The 24,903-nt window shown below is 32.2% G+C and overlaps 4 protein-coding genes across 6 annotated transcripts; 1 reads left to right on the top strand and 3 right to left on the bottom strand.

The window, feature by feature from the left end:
- The first annotated feature begins 166 nt into the window (after positions 1-166).
- LOC11445173 (uncharacterized) lies at positions 167-1,253 on the top strand. The gene has a single exon (XM_003608030.2). The coding sequence runs from the start codon at positions 371-373 to the stop codon at positions 797-799; it is 429 nt and encodes a 142-aa protein (XP_003608078.1). The 5' UTR covers positions 167-370; the 3' UTR covers positions 800-1,253.
- Positions 1,254-1,913: 660 nt separating this feature from the next.
- LOC112421304 (nuclear intron maturase 3, mitochondrial) lies at positions 1,914-8,337 on the bottom strand. Of its 2 annotated transcripts, none has more exons than XM_024782501.1 (7): positions 8,121-8,337; positions 5,364-7,673; positions 4,700-4,783; positions 4,447-4,589; positions 4,127-4,177; positions 2,671-2,830; positions 1,914-2,348 (listed from the first exon to the last, which is right to left on the bottom strand). In XM_024782501.1, the coding sequence occupies exon 2, from the start codon at positions 7,621-7,623 to the stop codon at positions 5,380-5,382; it is 2,244 nt and encodes a 747-aa protein (XP_024638269.1). In that variant the 5' UTR covers positions 7,624-7,673; positions 8,121-8,337; the 3' UTR covers positions 1,914-2,348; positions 2,671-2,830; positions 4,127-4,177; positions 4,447-4,589; positions 4,700-4,783; positions 5,364-5,379. The 2 variants fall into 2 exon arrangements, with proteins under 2 accessions (XP_024638269.1, XP_024638270.1); XM_024782502.1 differs by having other exon boundaries at positions 4,700-4,774.
- Positions 8,338-12,421: 4,084 nt separating this feature from the next.
- Positions 12,422-13,947, bottom strand: LOC11446351 (uncharacterized). 2 transcript variants are annotated; one of them, XM_024781328.2, is made up of 2 exons: positions 13,710-13,947; positions 12,422-13,216 (listed from the first exon to the last, which is right to left on the bottom strand). In XM_024781328.2, the coding sequence occupies exons 1-2, from the start codon at positions 13,796-13,798 to the stop codon at positions 12,655-12,657; spliced, it is 651 nt and encodes a 216-aa protein (XP_024637096.1). In that variant the 5' UTR covers positions 13,799-13,947; the 3' UTR covers positions 12,422-12,654. The 2 variants fall into 2 exon arrangements, with proteins under 2 accessions (XP_024637096.1, XP_024637097.1); XM_024781329.2 differs by having other exon boundaries at positions 12,422-13,210.
- A 4,000-nt stretch (positions 13,948-17,947) lies between these two features.
- Positions 17,948-22,322, bottom strand: LOC11443456 (uncharacterized). Its single transcript, XM_024780352.2, has 6 exons — positions 22,188-22,322; positions 21,152-21,506; positions 20,088-20,401; positions 19,908-19,961; positions 19,117-19,595; positions 17,948-18,642 (listed from the first exon to the last, which is right to left on the bottom strand). The coding sequence occupies exons 2-6, from the start codon at positions 21,445-21,447 to the stop codon at positions 18,415-18,417; spliced, it is 1,371 nt and encodes a 456-aa protein (XP_024636120.1). The 5' UTR covers positions 21,448-21,506; positions 22,188-22,322; the 3' UTR covers positions 17,948-18,414.
- Positions 22,323-24,903: the final 2,581 nt, after the last annotated feature.

Below are 24,903 nucleotides of genomic sequence, written 5' to 3'. Positions count from 1 at the left end.
ATACTCACAATTTACACAAGATTCACATATACTCAATTCAGACCTTGCATATATTATTATGCATTGTCCGTACCAACTGAGATAAGCTCAGGACAAACACTAGTCATATTCTAATTTTAGATACCGAAAATTTGCTTAAACATTTGAAAAACAGCTATATCTTCCACACAAGACCATACAGCACGCAAGCTATTTGGTGTTCTGTTAATCTAATTTAGTCAAAAAGTTTGTTGTTGAGTTGTAAGCATTAGACCAAGCTATTTGAATTTAATTTCTACACCAAACATTACATGACGTCCCAGAAAAAGTTTTTGATGTTTATTCAAGGGATTACATCATTATCACCCGATGAACCTAAATTGATGCAAATATGAATCATTTTGTTCTTCAACACAATTCTGATGTTAGCTTTGACCAAAAGGGTATTTTCTTTTGTCCCAAACCAATTCCAACAAGGCAATTAAGATTGAAATTTTGCCAAGAAAACGAAGGGTATGATTCAAATGTAGGAATAGAGCTTCTACATATCATTCAAAACAAGGATGTTTCATCATCACCACCTTATTTTCTTGGCTCTCCTCCTGTTAGAGCTTCTAATCCTTTGGTCCAAGATGAGCAATTTAAATGGGAGGAACACATTCCTCAATCAACACCTGTAGTTTCTTCTGCATCATCTGGTTTATCCTCTCCATCTTCACCGTTTCGGAAAAGAGGTTGTGTTAGAATGAAGTTTGGAGTTAAATCGTCTAAGGTTAGAGTAGTAGGATTTGATTGCCATGTTCCGGCTGTTGCTTATTGATCTTGATTCAAAGGAAGTGTACATAGAAGACAAAGGTGAAGCAGTGGATCAACAAGAGATGACAAATTCCAGTTAATAAATTATCTGTTGGTATCTAATATATATTTACATACTGTATATATCAAATGGTTTTGGATAGTATGATCATCCTCTTTGTTTTTGTTCATATATGCAGACATGATGCACATATGATTAATTCAAACTTTAATTATTCTCTTGATCAACTTGTTGGATGTGTGTATCTTTTTTTTTGTTTTGAAGAAAGGTGCTTATAGCATTTCATTAATGATTAAAGATTCAATACAATTGGGTATAGCATAATAAGTAACGGGACTAGCTATTAATGTGGCCTCTTTTGCAAGATTATGAGCTACCGCATTTGTTTGTCGCCTAACGAACTCCACCCGAGAGTTGGAAAATTTGCTATTAAAGAGAGAACGAGAAGCTGAGACTATATTGTCAAATTCAGAAATGTCTTCTCGTCTCTGGGAGAAGCCCTTGGATGTGTGTATCTTTAATGATTTAAATTTATGAAAAGAAACTCAGCCTAAATAAAACTATCCGTTAATAAAGTTAGCTAATGGTTGGGCTCTGCCCTCTTTTTTTTACCAAAAAAAAAAGTTAGCTAATGGTTATAACTCTTATTTACCTTTGTTTTTGGAAAGCAATATTACATTTATTTCTACTTCTTTCTGATTTTGAATTTGAACATCAGCAAAACATTCTCCCCTACTTAAATATGCAAACATCTTATTAGAGACATATATTCCCTCTGGTCATATTTATAAGAGATATTTTAATCAATAAAAATTGACCAAATACATCAATTTTGTTGACACAAATGTATCTTATAAATAAAACCGAAGATACATCATAATTGCAATCATTTAAAGAGATTAAAAACAAATTTGAAGACTTAAAAGATTAAATTATTATCCAAAAAAATTGAGAGATTAAATATGTTTAGAAGGGAAACAAAATTTTGTGGCTCCCGCACCGACGTTGATCATTTGACTTGGTTTAATAAGATACGAGGCATAAACTTGTCTATACTTTGGATAAATTCAGAAAGAAGGTTAATAAGATTAACTAGGAACATATGAAACAGCACCAATTGGAGAAAAATGATCAAATTGAAAACAGACACGATTTAGAGTTTCTCGATTGGTTGCATACAGTTTTCCACCTGATTAGATGGTATTCTACAAACAGGATAAATTATTCTAACCACTGCATGATGTGTTTCACAATCAATCACTCTCTAAACAATGTTATATTAGGAGGTATTCTTCTATGATCACAAGATCAAATATATACTACCAATACATGTAACTAAAAAAGCTGATCAAAGTTATTTTTGGGGGGTGCACAATGTATACATTCTTTACAAAGAAGAATAAATCGGTACACACCAGGTAAGGTTGCTCCACAATCAACAATAAAATTGTTACCCGTGACATATTCGGAAGAATCATGAATTAGGTAACGAGCCAGAGATGTCAATGCAGGATCTGAAGCGGCAATTGCAGAAAAGCTTGAGAAGAAACAACTGATACAGACCGCAATTGCAAGAAAAGTATTAATATCGAGAGCCACAAAATCCATGATACATAAGAAATACCAGTTGCTAACCAGAATTTAAAGCTGTTATTTAAGTTGCAAAATTGGTTATACTTGATAAAAATAAATGATAACAGTAACAACTCTCATAGGCAGGAATTCCTACTAAACAATCAGAGAAAATATTTAATTGAAGTACTAATTTTAATCAAGAGTATAGTTGTTATGCTTATTTTTATGTTAGAAACATATAGCAAATGAAACTCATACTAAATGATAAAATGCAACAGCAGGATATTTAAGTGATGAACCTGTTGTTTCGTCCAATGCCTCCACCCAACTTTCTGGAAGACCCAAACATGGTGTTGATTGCTCAGTTAAGGATGCTTCACAGGGCTTTTCCCATTGACTCTTCCCGGTACTTTAATCATAATAATAGAATACACCACTTCCTGTATCTTTTGCTTCCACCTACATGACAAATTAGTGATTAATATGTGATAGTAAACAGTAGGGTACGAATAAAATATAAAATCCTCAAGAGTTAGAAAATGATAAAAGTCTTGTAATTTAAGCTTGGAATGGGAGATGAATTGTCAGCAATTATATACCTTTAGACCTATTCATGAACTTCAATCTTAAAATGCAGAATTTCATTATCAGAGTGGAAACTGACATCTGACTCATCCTCTTTCAAATATAAGATGGGGTTATATTCATCTTAATCCATCCATATATACCAAATTTTCATAGTCAATAAGAATTTGAGGGATGCTAAATATCGCGAGAGATATTTCCCAAAAACCTCACGCTTTATATTTCTTATACTGCTTCAACTTTTTCATTTTCTAACTGCAGATGTTAATATCTAATTTGTCCACACATCATTCAACACATGTATGTTAAACCACGCTTACAAGTTATTATATGTACAATTAGCAAGTTTTATATACACTCAACGTGTCAACTTTTAAACCACCTCACCGTTCCATACTTGGCTCAGGCATAAGATAAATCCTCTTCCATAATTTGGATTAATATTTATTATAGAGTTCAATGAAGTGCCTTCTAGAGATACAATTAGCATACTAGTAGTATAATGAAGTGCCTTATTTGTATAATTTGCCAATTTTTAGACCGTGCTTCCTAATTCGTTATAGCTTCGCGAAATATTTTTCGCTGTATTTAGCATTTTTCTAAGAATTTATATACCTTCTTGGTTTTTCAAACAATTAGTATACAAGATTACAGTGATTACTAAACATGGGGCTGCGACGATACCCTAATTATTTATAAAAAAGTTCATACTAATTAGATTTAGGATAGCTGTTTACAAGACATGATGATAAGAACCAGAAAAGAAAATTAAGTCATTAATGGATAAAACAGCGAATAAAGGGGAATGCATCAGTATTATTCATGGAAATAGAAATTCGTGCCTGTGGAATAATAACATTCACACTTCTGTCGGCTAAGATCCTACCGATAAGAATACTCTCTCTGCTCTAACTCACCAATGACTTCCAAGATACCCTCTCACTCTCCTTCACTCTCAATATAAAGGATTCATGACTCAACTAATCCATCCCACTTGCACATTGGCATTCTCCCTTTTCCTCTTCTTTTTATTAACATAAATTCCCCACTCTACGGGCTTGGGCAGCTGATATGGTATCAGCCCATTTCAGCCCACATTCACATTTCAGTCCTAACACATGAAGAGAAATTTTACACCTAAGAAAAATGTTTATAATAAATGATACATACCCATCCTGGAGGCAACTTTTCATTTCCCATAAATTCACCTGAAGTACCTTTCTGAAATTAAAAATCAGGTAAATCGTAAGTTAAATGATCAGGTTGAAAATAACATACCGTAAAATATCTATAAAACATGAGAACTGAACATCAAATTCTAATTAAAAATGCAGCATAAATATAATATTTTTAAAAGTTTGAACATCACTCCAACCCCCTAAGAAGGCAAAAATATATGAATTAACTAGAAATAACAAAACTAAAAACTGGTGGATAAGATGGGAAAAAGAATCATGGTAACAAAGGTAAGCTAAAACCAATATTCTTACAAGATCTGCGGTATGTCTATCATCTTTAAGAATACCCCGAGCTTTTAACTTCTGCTTGAGGTACTCTGGCAGTTCTTTAGCTGCAGGTTTCTGCTCTGAACATCTATCAAGTATAGATTCAGGCTGACCAGATGCATCGTTACCTACTCCACAGTTTCGGAAGCAACAAAGTTAGTGTAAACTCACTAGTTCAGTTACTGCAATGTCCAAAGGATGCAGCGGATGACTAAAATAATTTTGGAATCAAATTTACCAGCATCATCAGCATCAAGCTTGGAAACATCATTATAGGCACCTCCTCCAGGTACACCATATCCATTACCGATTTCTGTGTTGCCTGATATAGAAATGAAGGCATATAAATCACATGGACTCTTTATATGAGTAATAAAATTATAGAAGAAATTAATCAATAACAGTGAACTAGTAAGAATGATGGGAAAAAATATAAAACAAATTGTGGTCTAGTCTAAAGCCATAGAATAATATTTGCAACCCTTAAGAGTCAAGACATATTAGTCGAATTTCTTGCTTTATCCTTTAAAAACCTATAAACCCCAAAGTGGAAAGGTTCACTTTGAGGAGAGAGTTCACAAGGCTCATCAATACATAGCTTCCTTTATTTTCTTCGTTTGATTCAAATGTTTTCTCCCCTTGTTTTTTTACATTATATTTCAGTCCTACGTTTATTATTGCATTGTTTATGTTCTCTTCCAACTTGTTGCTCAAACAGCAAAAACAAGTTTACAAATATGGAGACTGCCTGACTTTTCAACTAGTGATGATTGACAAAATTGGAATCAGTTACATATTCTATAAGAAAGAAATGAATATGAGAATTGCCTAGAGATGAGTAATGAAACAAAAATTAGTAGAATTTTGGTAATGTATGAAAAACTCAGTTCTTTGATTCTAACCAAACTAAAAAATGAGTTAGCAACAGCAGTCGTCGGTCAGTCTACATCCACACAAGTCAATGTCTTGAAAAGTGATTCTCCCCAAGTAAAAATCATGTATATGATTTGTACAGAGTGGGAGGCACTTCTGGTTCAGGCTTTCATGAATTACTCCCATCCCTTGCACCCATTTTTCTTTCTCCAATGGGTTCACATTCAAACTGTTTTGTAGCAATCGGACCCGATAAAAAACTGTAGTTGTCTTGTCACAGAAATGAGCAATACAATGTGTGGGAGGCTCGTCAGATGCCAGTCTTACTGTTGCCAACGATAAAACCCCATCTACAGGTTTTGGATCTAAAAGATTTCTATCTCCCATCATCTTAACCTCCTTCTCTGTGGGAAAATGTATTTCATTAATTCCATTCATATCATAGACTTTCAAATCTTTGCTAAAATGCTTTATAGCTTCACGCTTAGTGGATTCGTGCTTTTCTGCTAATGTCAAGATACAAGAGAACCTCAGGTGATAACTTACAATAGTTTTGACCACCTTGAAGTTGTGGCAACAGCAGAAGAAGTCAAGCCACCTTCTTGCTATGCCGGCATACCATTTAATAATATCAGCATCCTCAAGAGCAATGAGGAAATCAATAGGCCTTGGACGACCCATATGATTTGTAAAAGCAACCAACCTCACAGCTTTTCTTATGAGTCCTACTGGTGCATCTACTTTTATACAGAACCTAGTCAAATCCTCAACTGTTCCTTTTGAATATTTTTGTTCTTCCTCTTGGTTTTCTTTCCTTTCTTTGTCCTCAATTACTTTCCTAAGTTTTACAGGATTCAAATGTTTATCTACCTGTTCTTGGAACTTATCATAAGCAACAACAAGGTCAGGCGGTAACTGATCTCGAATGTGTCTCAAGGAAAGGAAATCACCGGCTGTTAAACTCCGATGCCATTCTTGACACTCGTCCACACTCCCCAAGAACTCTTGCACTACTTCATCTGCCCAAGATTTAAAAATTTCCCGGACTTCGTTTTCAATACTAAAATCAAACTTAAACCCATCACTCTGCTTCATCTTCTTATAAGAATGATTAAATATCTTCAACCCCAATATCCTCCTATTCCTCGCCCTGGCATTTCTGAACTCAATAGCTCTAACTTCCTTTTGTCTAAGGTACTTCTTCCGTGCTCGGATCGCTTTCTCTGACATAGGTGGGTGTAAAATCGAGGGCAGAACAGCCTGCAATTCCATCCCAAGAAACTCAATCTTCTCTGACACCGCGCTATGAATAGCCGTGTTCAATTTATCAACCCGCAAACTCAAACCAAGCTCCAAACTTTTAACAACCTTCATCTTCAAGTCCATAGCCAACAACTTGGATCCCCCCGAAGTAGCAACGAGTATCTCATCCAAATACCTAACCGCATACACCTTAACCGGCTTATAAAACACATCAGATCCCAAACCAGAACCAACCATCTTCATATCCAATTCACGATTCTCTTGATTTTCTCGAAGCCGCGTCTCTTGAATCTCTTTATCAAACCCATCAAAATAAACATTCATCAAAATAGAACACAAACCACATTCCTGAGGAAGCCCTTTTCCTAACCAATTACCACCCAATTCAATCACCAAAACCTTACATTCAAACAACCTCTTAATAAAATCAATAAAAATGCAATCTTTGATCTTACGTTCAACGAAAAAACACAACTTTTCAACATGGGCATGTTCAAATCTATGAGGCTTAAACCTAACAGTAAACCACCAAGTAGGATTCTGAAGAGTGTTCTTCAAATACCTTATAGCAGTGTGTCTTCCCATCCCAACACGTCCACCATAGCAAAAAGTGACGAATCTTTCGTCGTAAACAGCTTCCAGTACCATCCTAACGGCTTCAATAACAACCTTGAGTTTCAAATTGGGTAAAACCAAGGAAGAACCGTTTTGGGTGATTGTAAAGCAGCATGCAGCCACATCGAACCGGTTTTCGCGAAGCTCTTGAACAAGGGAGTATGGATGAAACGGTGCGTTTTGGGTTGTGGAGATGTTGTGGGAGGCGGTGAAAAGGACGGAGGGTGAAGCAACGACGTTTTGGAAGAGGTTAGTGAAGTTGGTGACATTTGTGTAATTGTTTAGAACAAGGGTTTTGAGTTGGGTTCTTGTGAGAGGTTGTTGTTGTTCAAGTTTGGGAGAGGAGTGAAAGAAGGTTAATTTGTGTGTGTTTGAAGTGATGATTCGTCTCATACGCAGTGATGTCAGCATGAAAGGCAATCAGGAGTTTCAAATTTTTAAACATGAATTCTCCATAACTCCTACAACAACCAACACAATAACAAACTTTAAGATTCAACTTAGGTATGTATGGTTATGAAATAAAAAACAAGATTCTTTCAACACAAGTTGCAAGTTGGAGAGCATGTTTGGGTAAAAATGTTGTCATGAAAAATATACTAACTATTAACTATGGGAGTATGAACAAAAGGTTCAAAACAATGTCACAAAAACTGTAAAATTAGGAGCTTATTCAATGAGTAAAATTAGAGTAAAACAATGTCACATAAACTATTAAAACACTGTCCCATACTGTACATTAATATAACACTTCAGTTTAACAAATAAGCCTACTGATTTACACGGCAATATTGAGTTTTACAAATTCATATAACACTTGAGTTTTATAAATTCAGATCAAAGTTGGATTCATAATTTCTGGACATTATATTCATATAACCCTAAACCAAAGATTTTGAATTGATTACCTTAGTGGTAGATTCAATGTCTTTGAAGGCTTCCAAATGTCCCTTTGATGGCGGAGGACGGCGAAATAGGGTGGAGATAGTGGTGGTTCTCTGCAACAGATTGTTGAGATAGAGAGAGAGAACTCAAACGTGACTGTAGAAATGGAGGGAGTTGGATGAAACAACAAGCTCAACTGAATAGAAATGTTGGCACATAGTGGATTTTTTTTTTCCGACCCTAATGCCAAACAAAATGAAACTTTTGACCCGTTTCTGAATTTTATATACCAAAAACATATTTAATTCTAAAATAATTGGACTCACTAACTGACACATCAGTATTTCGTTAAAGAATTAACATCAGATATTAATTTTAATAATGGAGATGTGAAGATTTTAAAAACATTTAATGAAATGTAGGACTATTCTTCAAATGGACACAAAATGTAAGACTAAAAATATATTTAACCCATTTTTATTTAACCATTTTTTTTTCTAGAAAAGATAGGTAATTTGGTGAACCTTGACTAAATATTGCATTAGCTAAGAGAGAAATTAGACCCAAACTTCAAATTTGCCATTTGATATTTAATTTCTTTCCTTAAATAGTTGAATATACCACATTCACAAAGATAAAAGAAAGAATTTCACTAGCAAAATCATCCTGAAAAGATTTTAATTATGTTTCATTTAATTAATTTTGATAAGCTAAAACAAGTGATTAATGAGCTTCACTTAAAAACGAATCATTGAATACTAGAACGCTTACACAAATTTTAATTATCTTTTAGATAAACTTTGTATTACGGAAAAAATTTCTCCTAAGGGTTAGCACAAAATTGTAACTCTAAATCACTCTTCAATTTTATTCATCTTTTGGTGAACTCTACGTTGCCACCAAAACATCCTTATTTTACTTTTCTTTAATTACAAAAAGACCACTTATTTTACTTGTAACGTCTTTATACCAAGTTTTATAATTAATTAAAATAGAAAAACATGGTTTTGGTAGTGACCAAGGTTATCCTCCAAACACCACATATCGTAAGTGTTCATGATTCCCTCAACAGCATAAAAATCGTGTTCATGCTGTGAGTCATCGATGTTTGAGTTGAAACACGTCAATTCAATAGGTGACCAAATGCTTCAAATGCCCATGTGTTCCTTTTTAAATTGTCACAGACTTATGTTGTTATCTAAATATAGCATAGATGACCTATTTTTGCGGAAAACTATATACATCAATGTTCCTTGTTTCATATGTTCTTCATACCAACTACCAACTGACTGATTCCCAGCCGATGTTTTATTCGATTATTTTTATAAATATTTTTGAGTACTTAATTCTCATCTCACAGTTGTAAAGTTAACTATATATATATATATATATATGGGGCTGCTAACTTACACTCACTTAAAAACACTGAGGTGTAAGTTAGCAAGCTGCACCCACTTATAATTTACTAAAACACCCTTTTGTTTATATTATAATTAATTTTAAATAGAAGGGTAATTTTGTAACTAGCTTAAAAAAGATCCTTAAAAAAAGAAACAGAGACAATGACATGCTTAAGGTACAAAACATGTAATAAAGACAAACTTTTAAGAAAACAATATTTTGAATGATGAAAGTGGGTGAAAATTAGTGAAGGTTGCTAACATGCACCTTAATAATACTTATAAAAATGAGTGTAAATAATCAAGCAGGTGTAGGTTGCTAACTTGCACCTTAATAATTTTACGTGGGTGTAGCTTGCTAACTTGCACCTTAATGTTTTTAGGTGGGTGTAAGTTAGCAGCCCCCTCTATATATATATGAGAATTATTCGAAGATATTTCACTCGTGCTGTTTTATTTTTAAGAATGATAGCAAGACACTCTTATGTACATATTCCAACATTCATATGTTTACTACCAAATTTATACATGAAACTCTCATGATTTAGTGTGACCTACGAGAGGTGTTGGGGATAGGAATCAAATCCAGTATTTGAGAGTTTATAATACTAATAATTTATACAAGACCCACAGATACTCAAGAAATATGGAGCATGAACTTGAGGTCAGAACATTGACGTATTAGTTAGTAAGGGTTTAATCTACCGGCCTTTTAGCCTTGACTAGGGGCTACTGTTCCGTACATAAAAAAAATATGACATTGTTTGACAGTCAAGATTAAAAATAGTTTATAAACACTCACACTCCACTATTCATCTATACGCCATTTACAAACGACAAAATTGTGAGGACTTAACATTATACTCAAAGGGCAAATACCTCAAAGATGTGGTGTTATAAACTTAGGTGAGAACAAGTTCAAATCATCGTGGTGAAAAGTCTTAATTTAATGTGAGTTTTATGCTAAAGGTTAGTTTAATTTAAGATATTTTATTAATCTCATTGCAGCATATAAAATAAGCTAGCTCAATCCATCAAGAAAGCAGAAAAGTCGCCCCCTCCAAGTTTTATCAAAGTCATTAAAGTTTAGTCTTAGTCTAAAGTTCAAAGTTTGTCCAAAAATGTTGAAAATATATTCCTTTTCCTCTAAATGCTACTACACTTTAAGGTCAATAAAATTGAAGGGGAACCATTAACAATATACTAGCTACCATCAAGCACAAATTTTAAAAGAAAAAGGGTAGTTGGTAAGTTAAAAATGAAGCATGCGCGGGTGTATCAGAATCACATTATTGGTCATAAAACAAACCTAACTTGGCTTTTCTGATACAAATCAGATCAGATAACAACTATCCTTCCTTACTCTACAAGTTTTATTTATGAATTTGTTTTTAGAGTGTCTTATAAGCAAATTAATGACTCAATACATAGCAACTAGTTAATTGGTTAAATTTGTTGACCAAACAAGTTAAGATTTAGTGCATGCTTTGGTATATTTTTCTTTCACAAGATATGTCAAGTACCAAGTTTTTATTGAATTTATTTTAACTGATAATACAAACCATGCACACTTCGATTAATCAAAGTATTATTCCATTCTAAACCCATAGGATTGAATATAGAAATAAGAGGGGAAATCCTGTGGTTTTTATTGCAAACTTTTAAATAGGTTGAAGAGCTAGGAATTGAAAACATTATTTTTCAGCTAGACCCCAAAATAAGAATTATGAATTGATTTAACCATATTCAAAATTATTCTTTAGAGTATAAATATATGGTCGAGGATTTTAGTAGAATGTTTTTATATTTTGTCTATTTCATCCTTACAAAATTAAATTGTAAGATGAGAGATACACCATACGCGACTATTTATAAATTACTTTTAGTATATCATATTTTTTTGTTTTTGAAAAGTAATACCATTGGAAAATTATATCATCATAGATTTTATATTGAGTTTAATTTGTCTTTACAAAATCAATTTATTAGTGATGACTATAGCGTGATATTGTAGCGACAATTTGATTTGGAGAGATTAACTTTCTCTCTCAAAATGTAACGTTCCCTAAAATAGTAACGTCTGTAGTTCTAGAGAATCCAATTGAAATGAGTATAAATACTCTTTGGGTAGTGTTAACTTGTGCCCTTAGGGCACATGTTTAAAAACCTAAAAAAAAAAACATTTTCAAAAAATTTATGCATTTAAATTATTAAAAGGTTAAATATTAAATGCAATGCGCACATTCCAATAAAAAAAATTATATTTGGATCATTAACTTGTGCCTAAGGATACAAGTTAATATTTCCCATACTCTTTATAGACTCTTTTTAGATTCATTCTATTTAAAACATGAAACTTGAGTTTTTCTCGATATCAAGGAGGGTTAATTATCTTCTATGTTTAACAGAGTTCTTGTAGAGCCACGCCAATATAGGTAGCTTACATTATAGATAAAAGTGATTACATACGCATGTTATTATCCTACTTGTATTTCTCACATTATTGAAAAATGAAACTAAAGAAGGAATGTATAAAAACAAAAGAAGGAATGAATATAGAAAAATGAAACCAACATTGTGAAACTGAGCTATACATAACAATATGAGTGTTGTTGTTCTTACATCTATTGTTTCTTAAAAACATATGGAAATGACCCAAAAATTAAGTGGTAGTTAACTACCGTCGGTTTTCTGTTTTGAAGTCAGTGATAGTTAACTACCGCTTAGTTTTTATTTTTTATTTTTTTATCATTTCCATGTGTTTCTAAGAAACAATGGATGTGAGAACAACAACTTTCTAACAATACCATAAAATTGGGCCATAAAACATAAATTGTTCGAACTAGAAGGAAACCCAGTTGTAGAAACTGGCCTACAGATTGTAAAAAAAAAAAAAAAAAAAAAAAAAATTAGCAAGATTAAGGTTAAAGGAAAGAGAAAAAAAATTCACCAATTAGATTTAGATATTACAAGAAGACCATTTCTTTTCCCACAATTTATCGCGTGCCCTATGAATTTCAGATTTTATGATCTGAAAAGCATAAAACATCCTCCAAAGTACATCATTTATTTAGATTTTATCATCTAAATAGGGTGCGCGAGAAGGTTGGAGGGTGATATAAGAAATTCTCTTACAAGAATGGGACTAATCAATTAATTAAAACTGTCCAATATCATCTGCAAGAACCATTCTACTAAGAGGACTAGGCCCAAGTCTCTTTCTCCTCATCACACTCCTTTTCCTAATAACTTCCATTTGATTTCTTCTTCTAATTTGCATCATAGCCTCTTCCTCAATAACAAACCTTTTCATTAAAACATCATCAGTCAATGATTTACCCCTAAAAATCCTTCTTGATCCCTCTGTGCTAAGCCTAGCACTATGAGTTCTAATTTCATGTGATGTTGTTTGCAATGGTTTTGATGATCTAGGATAACTATTGCTTCTTCTAGGTGGAACTTCATTTCTCAAAATCTCATTATAGGAATAAATAGGTGCACAAAGACAAACCCTTGTAAAAGATGTTGCCACCTTTAGAGATGTACATTTTCTTAGCTTGGTCTTATTGTTATTAGAACTTTGTGTAGGAACTTGAGGGGATTTTGGAATTGCCTTCCATAAAGTTGAATTATTAGATGTTGAAATATTTGTTGATTTTGGAATGATTCTCCATAAGCTAGTTACATCCATTGCTCTTTGATACCATGGCTTCCTGCATCTTGAAATAAATTTAATTTCATGATGCATTAGTATTTCTTGAGATGGTGTAGCTACATTCATTTTAGAACCAATTATGCAAGGGGAAAATAAATTGAATTTTTTTTATAACCTCTATGATAACAAAGTCAATCTAAATTTATAACTATGCCAGAATGGAAATTCCAAATTTAGATTCAATGTTGAAAAAACCTATAAAGCAGGTAAGCCAGATAATTGATTTGGACAAAATTACAACTATATGAAATTTTTAGAATAATAACAACTATAATTATAGAAGAAGTTAATGCTATTGGCTATTGCTAACCCAATTCATTACTAACATAGGAAAGTGTTAAATTTAGTTTAGGCCTTAAAGGAATAATGTGAGCATTTTCTCAACAATCAACTGCAAAAAAAAGAATTAAAACCCTTATTATAGAAATGTTTGTTATTTAGCATAAAAGAATATACTAAAATTCTCAAGAAGGGAGGTATAGTATAGTTTAGTTTACCTTGTGTTTGAATCATTCTTCGGATCTTGCATGAACAAAGAAAACTGAAAATATGAAAGAGGTGGAGGAAGAGAGCAAAATATTTTCATTTGTATTGTTAAGAGTGAAGAAGAGCTTTTTGGTTCAGTTTGTGACTTGGCAACGTGCTTCTATCCTTTTCTGTCATTCTTTATTGTAACCCAACATCTATCTATCTTTTGCTTTGGCTGCCATGATTCCTTTTATTTTTTTGTTGAAATATTTGAAATTTCAAAGTTAAAATGTTACTACTTTTAATGTTATAATGTTACTACTAGGTGGCCCCTATCTCTTCAAAAAGAGTAAGAGTACTGTTTATTAAATTCTAAAGCCTTAATCATATTTCGTCCCTTAATCTTTTATGATTGCCATGAAGAGGAGACCATGGAGGCCATTATATAGTATGAGACATGCGTGGCCTGCCTTTATATTGAAAAATTATGTGATGCTTAATCATAACTTTGGTACTCCTTGTGAGGTAATTATATATGTAGACCAAACTTAGTAGTAATATTAATGGAGATATTTAGTAAAACCACAATTCTATTTCTTTCATTTATCATTTTTTAACGTTTGAATGATCAAATGTGAAATGGTCAACTGTGATGGTTATTGTAGGACTATCAAATAGATTACATTTAATTTCATATATACTACTAAGTATATGTTTGTTTGTGCGGCCCATTCACCGCCAACATGAGTCAAAATGAAGCTAACGATTCTTAAAAAAAAAAAAAAAAAAAAAAAAAAAAAAAAAAAAAAAAAAAAAAAGGAGAGAAGCTAACGATTGAAGATTTCATGTTGATTGCAATTTTTTTTAACAAAACAGCCACTACAAACATGAGTATAGAACTTGCATAACACGTGAAATTGTAAATGTTATGTGATCTTGCATACACGTAAAACTATCATAATAATTATATGTAAGATATTCTTGTAAAATTTTATTTTCCCTTTTTAATAAGATCTTTTTCAAATTACAATATTCATTAGTAATTATTTTTTTTTTTTATCAAAATACTCTTAACTAAATGAAGTGAATTAAAAGATCAATCATTTATATCTCTATTATTAGTTGAAGTATAATTTTGAAAATATTGTGCATTGATCAAAAGGAAGATTGTGTAATATTTACAGACACTAAAAAAGTTGTATAAAATTAGAAGGAAATGTATAGCTATAGCTATACAGGTATTTGCAATTAAAATCTTGTCTCAACAATATTATCCCATACAAATCAATGTCATATTTGTTCCAATTCAAAGTATATCCAGAAAAGGAGCCATAATGTCCTTTCATGTGGCCGGGCATCAGCATATGAAAAACACTCCGTGTCATGCATATATTGAAGGAATGCTTTAATTCCAATAAATGTGAACTTGTGATGTGCAATTATTACACAAGCTCCTGCACCTTTTCTGTTTATAACCATAGTAGACCAATTATTTTTTCTGCTTGGCCAAAAACCATTTGTTATTGATTAATTCCTGAGTTTGTTTTACCATCTACCTCTATTATATTTTTGTTAGGACTAAGAATAAAATATATCTTTAAATAGTGACTAAGTCTAAGTTTAAATATTTGAAGATATATCCACTATATATATGGTTATAATTATTTTGCTACTTGATATATATTTAAATTCGTTAAAGGTGTTGTGGTGCTGTATATTTCTATCCCAAAACTCCAAAAAGCTGCAACAAAGTGAAAAAGACATTATGATTGGAGATGTTGGTTGGCATCTTGGCAAAATGTCATTCAATAAAGATTGTGAATAGAGGCCATAAGGTAATCATGTAATTAGTATGTTACATGCAATTAATTTCATACAAATAAATAGGTTACATGCAATAAACCTTGAAGCTTAAATGATTTTCTTCAATAAGAGCTTCTCATTTGGCTATTAATATCAATTTAAAGAGTGGTCAAATCTACGGTGTGTGAGGACCGGATTCATAATGTTTTATTTGCAAATAACCTAGACATTAATTTCTTATATAATTTGTTACTAGTATTACTATCATTATGAGTATTGTTATAATTTATTGTGTGGCTAGGAGGGGTCAAAAAAGAATTAGAGGTTTCAGACTTTAAGTCATATATCTTTTGCTTTTTAGTACATTGTAGACCATGAAAAATCATTTTGTTCACTTTGAATTAGAACGAAGACCTTCCAATCAAAATCCCAATGAAAGGTATGTTGCCACTATGGTATGGCGTCTGCCCTTTTGCGAACTTTACGGAATTTAAGGTCCAGTGAGTATATCAAATTGCTTTCAACAAGAATGAAAATAGCAGTAACTTTCAGAAATTTATCTCATCTTCCGTGTGATAGAGACGGTAAAAATTTTACATATAAGATAAAATTAACATAGTTGATTCTCAAAATAAGTAAACTTGATTCTCAAAATTGTGAACATGAGATACAATAGTTGATCGACTTGATAAATACATCCTTAATTGCATCAATTAACATAGTTACAATTTTTTATTTTTTTGCAAAAACATAGCTACAATGTTAATTTGTGTTTATTAGTAATTGTTAAAAGATATGATATGACGTAATAAAAAAACAGACTATGATGTGACACGTTAAATAAATATGTGATTTTTAAGTGAATCTCACGTTGATTTAAAAATTACTTTTAGTTTACATAAATGTATGCAATTAACATGCTACATAAATATTTGCTAATGTGGAGTTGATGTAAAATACTAAATCTACATCAAAGATCACATGTTAATTTTATGTATGATGTTATAAGATATAGGTCATTTTGATTGACACTTTATTTGCATATTCTCAAAATTAAGGAAATGTGCTAGCAATTTATACTACCGAATTGCCTATTAACTAAATGAAAAATATACAGAATGAGGCTAAACCTTCTCTGCGTTTTATGAATCTATCTATCCATATTTTAGCTTCTTTTGCCATGATATTGAATTGAACCAATCCATTAATAAGCATTCATTAACGTTGGTGTGATATAAAGGTCAAGATTACTTAAATTTGACAAGATAGGGCCTAGTGTATTATAAAATCTCACAACTTGAAGGTTCATTTAGTCATGCAAAATTAAAACCAAATAGATTAGTTGGCTAGCATTAGTATATCAAAGATATCATGATAGCATATTCACGTGCAATGTTATCACTTATTTTCATTCATTCTCAATCTTCACCAAACCTGTAATTAGCCTCACTCTCACACGAAGGATAAGTTAACATTTAAAACATTTAAGACCAATCCAAACTATTATCTTTTTTGAAGGAAAAAAAAAAAAAACAGTTTTCTCTTAAAATTGGAGCTACACAAAGCTAATATATTTGTCTAAAGAAAAAGAAATTATAGTCCTTAACATTTGTTTTTATTTGTCCAAAAAGTTAGGATTTTGGTGCTAATCTAATTAGGGTCATCCTCTCGTGCAATGTCTTTGCATGCCTTATTGGTTCTAATCATCACAAATTGTCAAAAAAAAAAAAACACTCGGTTTTCACACTAGTCCCCATTTGTGTACGAAACCATATTTTATCCTACTAGATGGTCGACTATATAAATTAAATAACATCAAATCCATATGCTTGTTAAAAAAAAACATCATAGATCATATTTATAGTTTTTTAAAGAAAAATTTAAAGTGTGAATGCATCACATGACAACCAACATCCAACTATGTTGACAATCCAAAACTACCAAATATCATTTACAACATTCTAATAAATTTAGTAAAACAAGAAAATGACCTTGTCAAAAAAAAATGACGAAACAAACAATTGGAAGAACTAGTTTAATACCCAATTTTTTTTTAAGAGATTATACAATAACCGCCTCATTAAAAATCTTATCAGAAAACCCCGTGAAAAAATCATGGTGGAAAAAAAAATTACAATGCAAAACAAGAAAAGCAACATATCTTGATGCTAACAAAATCTAAACTAAAAAAGGGAGGGCTTATTCTTAATAAAGAGATGATACTAGAAGGAATGAAATTTCACCATTACACCCTATCAATCTAAAAACCAAGAGCTACAAACCTATCAACGCAATGATTTCCTTCACGAAAAATATATGTGAAATCATGAAAGGTGATCTCTTAGTGACGTCCAAACAATTTAACCCCTTGTTCCTTAGATTCCGAGAACAATGTTTGGAGACTTAAAAGACAATGTCGTCGATTGCAAATCATCTCTAACCAAAGCAGAAACCAACCTTTTTATAAGCAAATACAATAGCCATCGTAAAATCAATAAATTTTGCATGAAAAGAAGTAGCATGACCAATGTTGAAACTAAACAACCCAAAAAGCTCGCATTACAATCATGAAAAAAGTTTCTACAAGCATGACCAGAACACCTTATAGTTGCGCCACCAATGTTGCACTTAATCCAATTAAAAAGAGGCAGATGTCAAAAAACTTGTTTCGTACGAGGCACCAAAGGAGCACCAATATTAACAAGAAAAGGTTTCAGAATGAAGACATAGGATCGAAAAGTTTATTTTATTTATAAAAAAAAAAAAATGAAAGTATAGTTCCTCTTCCCCGGGACGACACTGTAATACTGTTCGCTGTGACATAAAGAAGTTTAAATAAATGTCAACTTGGGGAATAAGAAAAATAAGCAAGAAATGCTACAGTCACAACAGATTGTGGACTGGTTATCACAGCAAACTGTGAAGTCTTATTCACTGATTATCAGGTTCCCCATGGGACTTCATGTTCCAACCACCTGAACCAGCTTTGCGCTCCCCACGCTTTCTTTTATTCACACAGGTCTTGAGAGCTGATTGCTCTTGAGACGTGCAAGCTGTTGTTGCTACATTATCTGACATGAGAATAGAAACGGAATGCGAACCTTCTTCCACTTCCCTTTTCACCTCCTGAAGTTCATGCATCAGAACATTTTCTACCATCTGTGCATCATCAATATCAAAAGTGAAGATAGTTAGATAAGTACAATCATCACCTGTCGTAAGAAGTTGTTTTGTTTTCATTATACTCTCGGTCCTTTTTTAGTTGTTGTTTATAAGGTTATTTACATATACCGAGAAAACTAATAAATTTTGTTACTTTTGATGAAACTATTTGTATTTTTTCTATAATACCCTTAATTATTTATCTCATTTCACCTTTTCTCTTTGCAATAAATAGTGAAGGGTATTGTTGAGAAAACAATAGATAATGTTGCATTGAACTTTGAAAACGACACGTAAATAGAACATGATATTTCTACCAAAGCGACAATTAAAAATGAACCTAACAAATACTATCAATATGCAATCGAATTAACTCATATTTGGCGGCATAAAACACTTTTCTAGTTCTAGTCATAAACTGTTCGGGAATTGATAAAAATTATATGATGAACTAACTTTTAGAAAACTCACATGTTCACCAGAGTCGGCAACCAAGGCCGATTGGAGGGTGACATCAGCAGCAGCCAACAAGCCAACAGTGCTCTCAATTATATCAGGAATACTAGTAGCTTCTCCAAAGCTTGAAACACAGCTGTCAGGAAAGACAAAGTCTGCAAATTCAAACTCATCAGCTGCATGCTGAGATGAATTATATATACCTCCAACTCCAACCGATGCCGTGTATCCATTTCCAGCAGAATTTGTAGGACTTTGAGCAGAGCTAGTCTGCACATCACCATGAAGAATAAGGCTAAAATTCTCTGATGAAGAAAACCTCGAAACATTTCTGGATGTGATTTCGTTGATGCCACTCTTCAGCGTGCGGACCCTACATTGTAGATTTTCAATGTTCTGAAGGAGCAGCTCAAAGGACATATCAGTGTCGGTGCATTTGAGCAAAGGTTGATCTTCAGTTTTTTCTGTTGAATCGACATGTGGCTCTGTGATCACTACACCAAAAGAGAATATAAAAAGAACTGTCATGGCTAATGAATCAGACATACATCAAAATGTGATTACGAGGCAAAATTAAAGGGAGATCATGCTGCCAAAGGTCAACAAAGTGAAAGATAAGTCGCCACACACAAACCAGAAACATAATGCAGTAGAATAAAACAGTTTTCTTCCTCCTCATTTTCTCTTAACGAAAGAAAATGCAAGAGATTTTAATGGCACTAGTGAGTGGTGACTTAGCATATCATTAGCAGCAAGGATTCTAAGTATCATCTACAAAGCATATCATTAGCAGCAAGGATACTAACCCGGATTGTCAAAATCATCATCCAAAGAGCCATCAGCATCAGACTTCTTATTCTCTACAGTAAGTAAAGGAAAAAAAATCACATACTTCTCTGAGTTGGGGGTAAGCAGTTGGTAAACAATAATGAAGCAATATGCAAATCAGGTATAAAGATAAAAAAAAATGCAAAATAAGTTCATACCGAGATAGGAAAAAAGATAGTGATGTGCTGCATACGATGCTATGTCCGTTGTGTCCTCAACTTTCTTTCGTCGTCTTCTCATTTTCGCCTTACTTCTGTACTGGTGACTTGAAAATGGCAAGGATTTCGAACCAGACTCTTTTAAGGTAAAATGATCATGTGCCGCCGTATGCTTTACCTTGTCATACTCTTCAAGTTCTCTGGTGTACTTTAGTTCTTGTGACTCAATTTGCTTGAGTCTTATTTCGGTCCATTTTAGACGCCACATCAGAGGTCGGATGAAGTTCCTCCAATGATCTGTCAACTTCCTCTTCCTGCATTTATACAGGAAATACATATATCAAAAATATAAATAAATAACACTAGGGATAACAATCATACTGTCACAAACATACAGCATCCGAGAATTTTGCATCACCATAAAGCACGATCTAACTAGATATAGTGGTATACCACCATCAATTGACGATTAGCACAAGGAAACTCAAATTAATTGACTCTAAAAAGGACACAAATAATGAATGAACACACAAAGAGTGATGGTAGATTATCCAACACCAATCTTTACTTGATACTTGATGCAGAAACAAAATTATTATGGCAAGAGTTACAACAGAAACTATGGGTGATGAACCATTGTCTGGTTTAATAGTATAAATCAAAGTATGCAATATCTAAGGATTTGCATGAAAATAACCTAATTTCTTACTGAAACATCATACAAAGATTTCACATACCATATACAGCTGGAGATCATCTTGTAAATATTGAAATATGCCTATTAACTATTAGGTTTTAATATTTGAATGCATAACACAGTTCTTTGATAAACCTTACTCACTTTCAACTCGCTAAAAAATAAAATTTTAACATATTGACCTCTTACTGGGGACTCTTATCTAAGGACTTTGATTTGACTGCATATGGTTTCTTTAATAACTTCAATCACTTCTCAAGTTCTCAACATTTTCATAAGACCAGGGTCCTTTTTCATATACTGGTCGGTCGCTAACAAATGTCTAAGGAAGACAATTTAAGATTTGCATATTTGGAATTAAAGTCACCTTGTTCGGAACTCAGGACCGAAAGTATCATGAGGGCTTGCCGCGCCATTCTCACCAAAGAACTCTGAATCCACTTCAGCATCACTCGATCTTGAACTATTTTCAGCATCAGAGTCTGTATCAGCAAAGGAACTCGAATATTCAGTTGCATCAGGGTCCTCGTTTTTGGTAGATCCAACATCGCCCTTGTTCGTCCAACTCACAATATCAACCTCTGCGTCTTCAAATACTTTAGAACTAGTAGTGCCAATTTGTTCGTCAAGAACAGACTCCACCTTAACGACGGGATTAGCCATGTCACTCAAACCTTTCTCTTCCACCTTCTTAATGCCAACTTTGGCCCCCTTTAGTTTACCTGTTCAAAATCAAAATGCATAAATAAATTCAACAAATTAAAAATCAGTTTTTTATATATAAAATTCTTAAACAATAAATCGAAAATTCTACGCACACAGCACAAGTATATGTATGAAAATTAAACATTTCATAGGCATCATATATACCTGTCCAGAATTGAATATTAAACATTTTTATCTGACAAAAAACTATTAAAGTACCATTGCAAAAGCAGAACAGATTAACAAATTAAAAGGGCAAAAACTGAATTGTGAAATAGATTGGCAAACACAGTCTAATCTTCAGTACATTGCAAAGTCAATCAAAGTCGGTTCTAAATATATATTATAATTTATTAAGATACAACAATTAAATTTAATAAAACATTTTATCAACTGAATTTTGATAGATCAGTGAATGAATAAAATCAATCTATCAGCATAATCCAGACCAAAATACAAATCTAAAGCTCAACTTTCATAAAAAAATAATTGAATTCTTCACACAGACAAGTAAATAAACATAAAACAAGCCCAATTATATAAAAACCAAGCAAAATTTAGCTAACAACAGCATGAAGAAAAAAGATTAAGATATATAGAAAAGCATGAGTGCAGCATTTGAATGTGAATTGAGGTAAGTTAAGATGATTACATTGAAGAGAGGAAAATGAACGTGCATGTATTGGAAAAGAGAGTACCTGAGGAGTGAGATGGTATAGCGGCTGATGGTGGCGCAAAGAGTGATGAAGTTAACGTTATAAATGAAAACCTAGTTTAGTGTTTCTGTCTGTGTGCGTGTGTGAAACAAGTACACATGTCATGTTCTTATGTTTTATTTATGCCTAGTCACCCAATTAATTATCACTTAAATAAATGGATCCACAGAAAACTCAAGGCAAGTTCTATGGTACACCCAACAATTTGAGTGTATTGGTACACCAAATCCTTAAATTAATAGTTAAATAAGTTATTTTTTGTAGGAAAAAATTATTTTCTATCACATATAATTATAATAACTAAATCTTATTTACCAAAAACGTCAACGCAATAAAATTTGATTTTTCTAAATTCTTATTACTCATAATAGAGAATTTTGAGTATTTTTTACAATAAAATGAAAAAAAAAAAATTAGTATGATTTTTATAAAAAAATGAAATTATGTTTTTTTCATATAAAATGATATTTTTTAAAATATATATGTCAACAAACACCTATTTTCTTCATAAAAAATGATAGTTAATTTATAAAAATTGTAAGCGAGAGTACCGGTACACCGCAATTTACGGGTGTACCATAGAAGTCCCCATAACTCAATATGCCTAGTCACCCAATTTATTCCTTAAAAAAAAAAAAAAAAAAAACTCAATATCATTGCATTTTAATAAAATTCATTTACTTCAATACAATTTATTAAAGTGATGTTTGTTTTTCTTATCTCAACCGTTGAAAATGTTGAAATTAGTCGATCAGATGTCGTGACCTGAATTTTGAATCTTATTCCTCTGTTTATGTGTGTGAATTTCAATAGCTATTTGTCAATTTGTCTATCTAATAAAAAAAGTGATACTGCTCATGTTTCCCTAAGTAGGGTGACAGTTGTTATATATCTTGTTTGTAGGGAAGAGGCGGCTGCACTTGAAACCTGAAACGTTTTAATGGTTATGCATGTAAAACTCAAAGCGCATGGGATTGTCACACTAACCTTTAGCTTCGATTCGCCCCCACCAATAACTGTATATTGAATGCAATAGGAATGACCGACGATTCCCCTTCAAAATACTATGAGTTTCTTGACGTGTATTGCACAACCACACCAAGCGTATCTCCTAACAGTATTTTACAGATTTATGGTTTCAGGAATTCACTCATGCATTAGAGAATTGATGGTTGATTTAGAGTAAGAGAACGAGGAAGAATTATGTTGTTAATGTAACAAAATTCATGTTCTGTGTGTGTCAAATTAATGCTCAAATGTCGAGCATTTATAGTGCATTATATGACCCTTCACATGAGAGAAAACACTCATTTGACTTGAATCAATGTTATGGTTAATTGAACACCCTTTTACCAAAGGTTATGATCATATACACTTAAATCAATGTTAAGGTTTATTAAGCACTCATTTGCCAAAGGTTATAATCATATACACTTGAATCAATGCTAAGGTTCATTAAGCACCCATTTGTCAAAAGATTCTAATGTATATGAATGATTCCCATGAAGAATTGAAACTTTTGGTTCTAAAGTGATTCCATTATTTTGGAAATCACCAACAACAATTTGATCCACAGTCCAATTCGTCCACCAAAGAAAAATTTGTTAATTGATTGATTTGGATTCATCAATTTAAAACTATGGATGATTTGATCCATCCATATATTTTAAAAATTCAATGGATCACCTCAAATAATAATACATTGAAAGAATAAAAAAAACTTTAAAAACGTAAATTCTAAATTGACTTAATAATTTTAACATTAAAATATTATTAATTTAATATATTTTTAAAAATATTCAATATTATTATTGATGGTGGTCAACACTGTAACTCTGTCGTTGCCAATCCACCGTCATGATCCGTCGCCAATCACCTTCAAAAGTCGAAACACTGTCGTGGTTAACGACGTGGTCGCCGGTCAATAATGGAGAACCACCACCTTTTAACGTGTGTATATATATAATCAAACTAACATTATTAAAAAATTGATTTGGGTTAAGATAAATTATTTGTTGAATTTGACTAGATAAAAAAAAATCTTTTTTGAACCGAGACAAAAAAGGTAATTTATTTTTCCATCAATCTCTTTTCTCACACACCCTCCAATATTCTCAAAGCGTCCTTGAGATTTATGGATTATATAATCCAAAATGAAATTTTCCCTTATTTTTTTGGTGGAAAAATGCATTTTTCACCAACTCGGATTCAACAATTCGAAAAACAAGTACTTTAAATTTTATAAAATTTGAACACCGATATACATCATCTTTTTGACAAGTTCATATTATCTAATTTGAATTGTATCAGCACAAAGATTGAACTCGTTTGTGATATGAATAATCGGTTTAAGAAGTATACTAACAATTCTAACCAACTTATCCGGTGTTTCAATTCATTGTTAACTTTTTTTGCTGTGTTTCAGTCGAAAATCCCATTTTCATACTACTTAATCAAAGAACAAAACTCCCTCTAAAATGACTTCTTAGAAATTTCATCGTTTACACCCATTTAAAATTTTAATATTCTTAGAAAAAAATTCATTAGCTTTATTTGATTTTTTGAATTTTTGTGGCACTTTTATATTTTCTTTATTTGATAGGTTTTGTCATTTTTCACTTGGCTTTATTGTGGTTTTTAACTTAAAAATTCGCGACTTCTAAAATTGGAAAAGGTTCTTATTGTTATTTATATATAG

Source organism: Medicago truncatula, chromosome 4, assembly GCF_003473485.1.
Source record: "Medicago truncatula cultivar Jemalong A17 chromosome 4, MtrunA17r5.0-ANR, whole genome shotgun sequence".
In the NCBI taxonomy this organism is placed as follows: Eukaryota; Viridiplantae; Streptophyta; class Magnoliopsida; order Fabales; family Fabaceae; genus Medicago; species Medicago truncatula.
The sequence above is the reverse complement of the archived record's forward strand: the minus strand, read 5'-3'. Positions and strand labels throughout refer to the sequence as shown.